Source organism: Genypterus blacodes, unplaced genomic scaffold (genome assembly GCF_046128005.1).
Source record: "Genypterus blacodes isolate CSIRO-AG114 ecotype Tasmania unplaced genomic scaffold, CSIRO-AGI_Gbla_v1 ptg000070l_1, whole genome shotgun sequence".
Taxonomy (NCBI): domain Eukaryota; kingdom Metazoa; phylum Chordata; class Actinopteri; order Ophidiiformes; family Ophidiidae; genus Genypterus; species Genypterus blacodes.
In genome coordinates, this window is record NW_027466880.1 from 4,086,927 (window position 1) to 4,096,335 (window position 9,409).

The 9,409-nt window shown below is 42.9% G+C and overlaps 1 protein-coding gene across 1 annotated transcript in view; it reads right to left on the bottom strand.

Annotated features, from left to right (window-relative positions):
- The window catches only part of cdh4 (cadherin 4, type 1, R-cadherin (retinal)), a 48,167-nt gene extending 41,148 nt beyond the window's left edge, over positions 1-7,019 (bottom strand). Inside the window, exon 1 of the mRNA XM_076156746.1 lies at positions 6,852-7,019. Coding sequence (XP_076012861.1) covers positions 6,852-7,019 — 168 coding nt within the window. The remainder of the gene's footprint in view (positions 1-6,851) is intronic.
- Between the last annotated feature and the right edge of the window lie 2,390 nt (positions 7,020-9,409).

The following is a 9,409-nucleotide window of genomic DNA, read 5'->3' on the forward strand; positions in this document are numbered from 1 at the left end:
CTTTTCCTCCACCCACCTTCCTGCACTGACAAACTGCAAACCACATCCTTGGTTCAGGGGGGCGGCAAGGCTGCCAACGTGAGTCGCCTGGAGGGAAGTCCAGGCGACTCACAGGGAGGCTGCCAGAGGGGTCAGAGTGCACAAGCGGCGGTTGACAGTTATTTAGTGAGAGGCAGAGCGGCATGTCACTCACAACAACACTCGGCCTTTTGTTGTGCCGAGGCCAGCTCTAATGGGACTGTCACCTTCTTAATTGTTTGACTGGGGAAGCTAAGAATGACAAAAGAGAATGACATCGCTCTTTGTGCCATACACACACGTGGCACAAAGAGCGATGTGAGAGAACATACATGAAGAAAAAACACAAACACACACACGCAGATATGCACACAATTCTCTTTTGTTGTAGGATTTTCGGTTTATGTTTCAATGTTATGTGATTTTTTATATATTTTTTATATCATTTTTGGTCCAATTTGAAGAATGTGTTAGTTTGTTTTGTTGTCATCATCTCATGTGTGCCTTTGAGCAGTTTATTAGGTACAGTAAGTATACATGTACGTTATTGTATCTGTGGGCTCACGTAGCAGCTCCACTTAAGGTAAAGAAACACACATTTTAACACATTCAACCACCACCCGCATACTACAGCAGTCTACAGCAGCCACATTAGATGACGGTTTGATCTGATGTGGTGGTATGAGAACACCAAGGGTGTCTACAAGGAAAAATATGAATATCTTAAATCCCAAATGGAAAACATGAAGGCTCTATTTCCCCACCGTGTCAAAATATATGCAAGACAGTGAAGGAAGTCTTACAGGGAAGCTGATTTCTACCAGACATTTAACAACATGATTAAAATGAGATATGATCAAAACAGTGCAAGGCACAGGGAAATACCATAATTATATCATATATTGTATTTGAGCAAGAGTAACGCTTCAAAGAACGTAAAAGAATGGTAAATTTACGTTCAAAATAGATCCATTCATCGAATTTCTTTCATGAGAGACAGAGGAAGGATTGGGAACTATTTCACACACACATTCAGTATATACACATATCCTCCTAGTCTACACTTTCTGCAGCTATACCACCAACAAATTGGAAAACAAAAATGCATTCCCTGCAAAAAAAAACACCAGATCAGCAGCTGTGTTTTCAATCCATGTATGCAGTATAAAGATGTAGAAGCAGTATAAAGATGTAAGCAAACATTCTGCAAAATCTTCAGTCCCAAATCTGCCACCTTTCACCTCTGTGAAGCAATGTTCAGATATAATTGGGTTAGTCACAAAAACAAACTATTCACACCGTGACTGGAACTGATGCAGCATCATGGGAGAGGTTTATCATGTTTTTGAGCAAGCTGCACAAATCCTCTGTTTTATTCTAAAAGTACAAGTTTGTGAAGATGAAGCCTTGCAAAAAGCCTTGTGTGAAACAGAGGCAATTATGAACCAATCACAACTGTGACAAATTACCTGAATAATCTGGTGCCTCTAACACCTAATCATCAGCCCCGACTGAAAACTAATTTTCCCAGGCTTTCTATTCCTAAGGAACAAACAAACCCGTAAGATGCCGAGACAAGTGCATTAGTTAGCACATTTGCTTTGGAGGATGTGTTCTTGTCAGCACCTCCTGATCGACAGCATCTTGCAACAGCAAAGTAAGAGGAGCATTGTTAAAGGTACAGAAACTTTCTTCGGAGACTTTGCTGTTATTGTGGATGATTTAACACCATGAAACTCCTGGTTTCTGGGGCAGACTCTTTGCATGTCCGGTGTTGTGTCCTGATTATAACCCAACCTGACACAGAGAAATGTCAACAAGCTGTCTGCTGCTTCCAGCTTAAAGCTTAACCAATTTTGACAATCTTGGACAGACGAGGTGTTGTTGTTAATATGATCCAGTGTTTTGTGTTGACTACCAAACAGACTCACAGGGCGCCACTGGGGTAGCTACAGGACCACACATCTCTCTGGAGGTTTACCTCGCAACATTACAGATACAAATACAGATATTTGAAATGAACAGAGACATGAAGATGTTGTTAGTAAGAATCAAAAATACATAAGGATTATTTTGTTGTTAAAATGCATCTCTGCTACACTACTTCTCTCATAGTAGGTGAGTGAGTAAGTGTTAACTTGTCGATCCACCATACGATGATAAGTAATTCATGTTAAAGTATGTATTTCTGGGGTCATGAACTCCTTCAACTGCTAGATGTGCTGCTGAATAATGCACGGCGATGTTGTTTTATCACATGCGCACACCAAATAGAGACAATGGATACAACGTGTTTCAATACACAAGGGGACGTAATAATATTGCAGACAAAACAAGCGTATCCGAAAAGCATATTATGAGCTCATTATGAGCTGTAATGAAATACACTCTGCAATATGAGGTTGTAAATAAACCACTGTATTTTCATTTAGGGTGTTGAGCAAACAGCACAACAGAAATTACGATATCACAAAACAAACCTCCCCCTACACACGCACACTGGAATGACAGCTTGACAAAGTGAGGCATTTGCTGTGTTTTTTTTGTGCTGCTCTTTGCTTTTGATAAAACCCTGAACCTAAATGATCAGGCTGGGGACTGGAACACACAGCAAACCTGCACTGCACTGCATCAAATTATCCACCAGCTCTACTGTAATGGGCTATTCACAATAACGAGCCTAAGCAAATCACTAACTGCCTATTCACCATAAGGGTTTAATTCCTAGAAAAAATGTAAATAGGCATTTATGACGAAGGTTATATATTATATATATCATTAGAGTTCCATTTAGCCCCAATCAAAAGGAACATAATACAGAGAGAAAGTGCTCCCAAAAGAAGCCACACTTTTCTCCTGGCTCACAGTGTTCCTTAGAGTGAGTGAACTAAATTTGATCAAAATAACCTCCCCAATTGCATTTGCATGATTTCAAACATCCCTGGATTCTGTCTCAACAAGTTCCGTCTGTACCTTCTAAACAAAGCCCAAAACAACTTCACTAAATTATTATCCTCCAATCAGTTTTTTTTTCACTATTACCCTAATTATTGTGTTCTTGTCCTTGCGTCATCTCCGGGCCATAAAGGGAGGCGGTGTTGAGGCATGGTGAAATGAAAGGAGGATCTCTCCCTTTCATATTTCGGCTCCTTTCCATCAGTTTTGCCTCATTGGCCCTGGTGTTAGGCACTGCAGGAGACGGTTGAGATGAGAATGCCACAAATGGCCTGAAACTAATGGCGCCCTCCCTCACCTCACAGATTTACAGTGCTCTCCACACTTTTTTTCTCCTTTCATTTTTCAATCTTTTTTCGATTTCAATTTTTCAGCCTCCACCCCCCAACCCATGCACCCCCTTCCTCCATTTCTGCCATCTACCTCAGCATCCATTTAACTCAAGCTGTTTTTCAATCCCTCCATCCACGCTGCACTTTCTTCTGTCAAGTCAAATAATTTGCCAGCAAAAGCTTGGAAGCATATTCCATTTAAGCACAATAGTAAATCAATGCCAACAAAGCAGCACCACTTGTGGTTCTTCATGAGTGAACTGCTTGTGTCAGGGTAAAAATGGACAACAATGGAACACAGCACAGCTACACTATTTCTTGTGTATTTATGATTTTAGTTCTTGCTCCCGAGAATGTTTCAGTGCTGTATGCTGTCATCTTAACAACATTACTGTGATCCACACATCCATCTTCTACATCTGCTTCTTTAGAAAGGTAACAGACACGCTCAAACTTAACACAACTTTCCAGTACAGTAAGTGATAACATGAAAAGTCCACACAGAATTCCAGACAAGTCTACTAAGGTTCTCAGTCATCCAGAGGGCCTTTGCTGGTGTTAGAAACAGTTCTGTTCAGTAGAAACCAAGCCTGCATGTCCACCTAATATGTCGTAACATCATTGTAAAAGCGGCGGATACTAAATTATCTTTCACCATACTAGTTTGAACTTTTGAAGCCTTTTGGATAAAGGGCAGCTCACATTCAGTGTTAACATTTGGGTCTAATGACTGCACTTAACCTCCCAGACATCCTCTAAGCATTGCTCACACCGTTGACTCGGTGACTGCTTGTGTCAAATGGGAATCATACAAGGGCTTTTGGTGTCATTAAGGTTTGCAGCGTGACCCTTTAGTGTGAATGGCTCTCAGTGAATACAAGCGAGTTCACTGTCTAAAATTGGATTGTAATTTAAGAACTGAGTTCAACTGAACAGCTGGTCAAATTGCCTTGAACTGCTATGCTACGTATTGTTGACGTGAGGGGATGCAGCAAAATCAATGTTCAGTAAAAACAAAGACAAATTCTACATTAAATCACAAAGGACTTCTGCCTGTGTAACTGAGGTTGCCGTTTTAGCCGGGATCAATCAAAGATCCTATAAAAGCAGAGGGTCCATATGCCTTTATGTGTGTCATGCCACCATGTCCACCACACGCTTTCACAGGCATTTGCATTATTCGGCAGTTGCAAAGGGGTTATTACACTCTAAGGGTTAATTAGTCTTTTTAAACCTGGTGACCCTGACGATGTGAAGGCCCGACTGTAAGAAACAGGAGTGGAGAACAGTCAAAGCATTTCCAGCGCACAGGAGACTTGGCGTGTTCGGAAATCAAGTGCGTAAGCTTTAAAGGTTGTTCTCGGCCACTTCTGAGACTGGCAAGATAAAGCACTAAATCCCCAATGCTCCTTCCCTTGGCTGCCTGTCAGAGTGGAGAGTTGTGGTGCAGAGAGAATTGGGAATAGAGAAGCTCACAGAGCGATGGACAGCATGAATCACATCTCCCATGGTGCAGTGCTTTCAGCTATAGCTAAAGGCTTGACCCACCGCACACATGACTGCAACACAACCGGCACATACAGTGTAGACTAATGCACGGACGTACAAACTCACATTGGGTATCTGAAAGTATAATACATACCAAGTCACACACACACACACACACACACACGTACACACACACACACACACACACACACACACACACACACACGCACTCACACTACAAGAGCACCAAATCTTAAAACTCCAAGGGCCACACACACAAAATGTCTAACACACAACATGTCAAAAGGGGATAATGGAGGGGTTCATTTCTGTGGCGAGGCGGCGCCATTCAGCACATCCCCGACACGACGCGACCCAACTGTGTGTTTTTGTGAGGGTGTGAGTGTTTCTGCACTTTAGCGGGAAAATCTGCCTTCTTGCAGAGGCAGTGGCGAAAGGCGATTTTGGTAATCCGGGGGTGTAAGCCTCTCTCTACAAATGGGCGTGAGGGACTTGCATGTGTGAGTGTGTGTGAGAAATGCCTGCAGAAAGCTGCGCCGCATCTGTCTGGGTGACTGATAAGAAGCAGAGAGTGAGGAGAGTAATATCACAGAGCGACAGTACAACGCCTCCTCAGAAAATTACTCCTGATACTTATTTTCTTCAGCATCCATTGCTGTCAGCTGGCTGCATGGTACGTTCTCCGTTTTTACCCTCAGTGAACTCGCGGTAATAGTTGGTGGTACTTTCATCCTTTTATCTTTGTAATATGCGATGGTAGAAATTTGAGGCAAATGCTTGGATGTGTCTGAAAAACTGGAATGTGAGCAATCAAGAGCACACAGGGTAAGTTAAGTAAAAATGCACAATGTTTAACTTTATAGTGGATTTAATGTCATTTTAATTTTGATGTCTATTTGGAATCATACGCAATGCTTTGCAACGTTTTTAGACAATAACTCTTTAAACCCACGATTCTGAGAAGCAGGATGGATGCTAGCAAAATATTCACTCATAACCCTGGTACATTGTGGGCGTGTCCAGCCACATTTGTTCAACACGGACTGATCAAAAAGTGAAATGATGTTGGAAATAAGAAGGGAAGGACTGGTCTGGTTTCAGTGGACATTGATGCATTTCGATTTCGAACTTTCAACTTTTGAACTTTCAAATATTTAACACAAACTCCCCACTACAAAATGGGACATAACACATCAAATGTCTGCTAGCAGTTCTAACATACATCCTATCCCAGTGGTGCTTGAGATCCCAAGACGCATGGTATATATAATTCCCTTTTTAATACATTTATCTGTGGAATGGGCAGAGACATGTACTGTGATGTCAAATACAACCCAGCAGCTATAATAGTAAATCCTTCGACATATTATTCTGAGAACAAAAAAAACTTGGTGTGTATTTTGTGGACTTTCCAAGCGTGGATTACCTCTGAGTGTGGAGCCGGGAGGCACAGCAGACAAATCATCTGGCATTGTGACTTAAATGGGAGAAGTGCAGCTCCTTAGGCCTGCTGGGTGTGCTCCAAAGAAAAAATACTGAAACGTTGATTCTGTGGGCCTCCAGGTGATGAGAGATATTACGGTTTATTCTCAACTTCGCTCCGCCTGGCCAAAGTCAGCACTTACCAGAGAATATGTGGGTTGTACATCTTTGTTTTTGCCTCAGATCCACACACTGAGCCAACCCAGTGTCGCATCGAGAACAGTAAGTGTTATTTTGTCTGTGCACTCCCATTGTTGATGACGCAGTAGCACAGCACTTGGTAGCTAGCTAACAACTTGCCCATTAGCTGCTAATTTGTGTGTTATCTTCTGTGTTTTGAGTGTTTTATACCTCCTGATGTTCAGGGACTAAGATTTTTTAGCGGTTACTATGGCTAAACGCACTCTTTGGTCAACTTCCTGTTAAGTTGACGGCCTCTGATTGACTCTGAGATTCAAATTTCTCCATAGGTCACTTCCGGCAGACGTAGATTGAAGTTATCCGTACAACAACATCAACAACAACACACAGACATTTGGTATGAGTGACACTCACCCTGACAAGCATCTGGGGAAAGGGTCCTCTGGAGTTTTCAGGCACATTGATGGGTGGGATGACCCAGTCTCTCTTCTGCCTGCGCAGCCCGTTGGCAGAGGAGCTTCGCTGGTGTTTCCGCGTAAACCTGATCAGTCTTGGCTGCGAGTCCCACACACGTGACAGCATTTCTTCTATGCCAACCTGAAAAAAGAAACACACACACACGTCATTTCATGCCAAATCTTTTCGACTGAAGCGAGGTACACAACCATTTCAAGATTTGTCGTGGCAGGATAGATAGAAGAGTAATCTATCAAGAGCCATAAAATGAAAGTAAAATACTGGGGGTCAAATGAAGAGTAAAACTACTTAAGTGTAAACATAAGGAAATCTAAAACTTTTCTCTCTGAGTGCTGCTGCATCTCATTTGACCAGGCCCTTTGGCGAGTCACCTAAGCTGCGCCTGGCCGAGCCCCCGGCACCCGTCTTTGAAAGCGTGGCACCTGTGCTCCATGCTGGGGTTTACATCCACAGAGGCAGCACACTCTTTCTTTATCACCCAAACCAACAAAACTATGTGACTTTCACAGGAAGATGCACTTTCACACTGTATTCATCTTTGACTCGTTTTGGTTTCAAACTTAAATTTGAAAATAAGTTAATAAAATACGACCTTGTTGGATAAAAAGCTTTTATGTTGTTTAAGGCCCTGGCGCTACGTCTTTTAGGAGCTCAAGAGCACAATAAAGAGAGACAGGCTTTTATTTAGTTGTCTGTTCTGGCTCCAGTTTTGGGAGATATGTATATATATATTTGGGAGTGTTTGTGCAATTCAATTAACGCCTTTACATTGGAGTTTCTTATCATGAAAACCACTGTATATCTCCAATTTGTAAGATTACTGATTCAGTTACATGTGCTAGATAAATGATTCACATGTATAGAACCATACACACAAACTAGGGACTACAGATGAAAGTCTGGCACATGTACGCTGTAAGGTAGCGTATTAATGTGAACTATCCCTTCAAATAAATAAACCTTAACTGATACTGTAATGGTGACACAGGAATGATCACAAACACTGGGATACTGGGGCGTATTCATCATTATGAATACGCCCCATACGTGTGTGTGTATTCATCATTATTTTAGAATAACTTACGAAACTACACAGTGGAAAACCTTGAATCTCCAATTCTATTATTGCTGTATATATGTCATAGTATCTATTAGTATTCTGCTGCATTCTACTGTCAATGCGTCTTTGCCCATTCTTATACTAGTTGTCTCTCCTCACACAAAAACACCTGCACCTTTGGTACCTTTGGTGGTAGTGTGCTGCTTCTAGTTTGTGTGGCGCGGCCCTCTGAACGTCACGTGAGGCCCTGGTTTCTAACGTGTGTGTGTGTGTGTGACTGCAACCCTTCCACCTGCTGCAACAAATCCCCCAGGCTGCAGCAGATTGTGTTCTTTCTCGTCTCCCCCAGTGAAATAAAGGTTATAAGGGTGTGTAAAAGACTGTTTTTGCGCCTATCCTCCATAGTGTTCTCATGTGTAAGACGGCTATATTGCTGTAATCCCCTAATCCTATTGTTGGCTCAACACACATCCCATACATGCCGACACGGGTAGGGTGCCTCTGTCCCCTGATGCACAGTGGAAATCCTCCTGCTTATCCTCCCACCTGGAACACACCTAATCACACACACACACACACACACACACACACACACACACACACACACACACACACAAACACACACACGTTGCCAGGCCAAACAGTTCATTCTATCAATACACACCTGCGCCGCCTGTCACAGAGGCAGACGGCGAGCTAAAACCAAGCCAACACCGTGTGCATTTTTCTGATTTTGTTTTAATTCTTCACAGATTTGTGGGGTTAGAGAGATGTGAACTCAGTGCAGGGCCTCCGGGTAGCCACGGCTGTGGATTTCAGAGGTGTTGCCTCCCATTGGCTGGTTGGGGGACAGCGGGAGGAAAGAGAGGAGCAGATATGTTTAGCAGATAAGTCTTGTTGCAGCGCCACTCATCCAAAGCAAGTCCAGGTACCAAATGGTGTCGCGGCAGTAGGGCAACGTGGGTGGCAGGTCGAATTAGTCACAGTGTGTGTGTGTGTGTGTGTGTCTCACCGTCACTCTGTTTATATCATATACGTATACGGGGTATGAGTAAAGAACACACACAAAATTTTGCAGCACTGCTCTTCCTCCTCAGTGTTTGTCTGATGAAGTCCTTATCTCCCTCTCAGGCTATCGGCACAAGAGCACAATAAATTGCTGCGCCGCTTGCCTCCAAGAGCCACTCGGCTTGGTGACGAAAGCAGGGCATGGGGCCTGACAACAAGGTCAAGGCATCTGACCCGCAACCGAACCACAACCACCCACAATCCTGTTACCAGAACAGAGATGAGGAAGAGTGTAGGAGATTGTAAGAGAAGGAGGGAGATAAATGAAAGGGAGAGTTTCTTGTAAGGCTGCTAGTGGATGATATTAGTATTGCAGTGCATGTGTCACTTTTAAACAGCACAGCAGATGATAGGCTGCTGGAACACC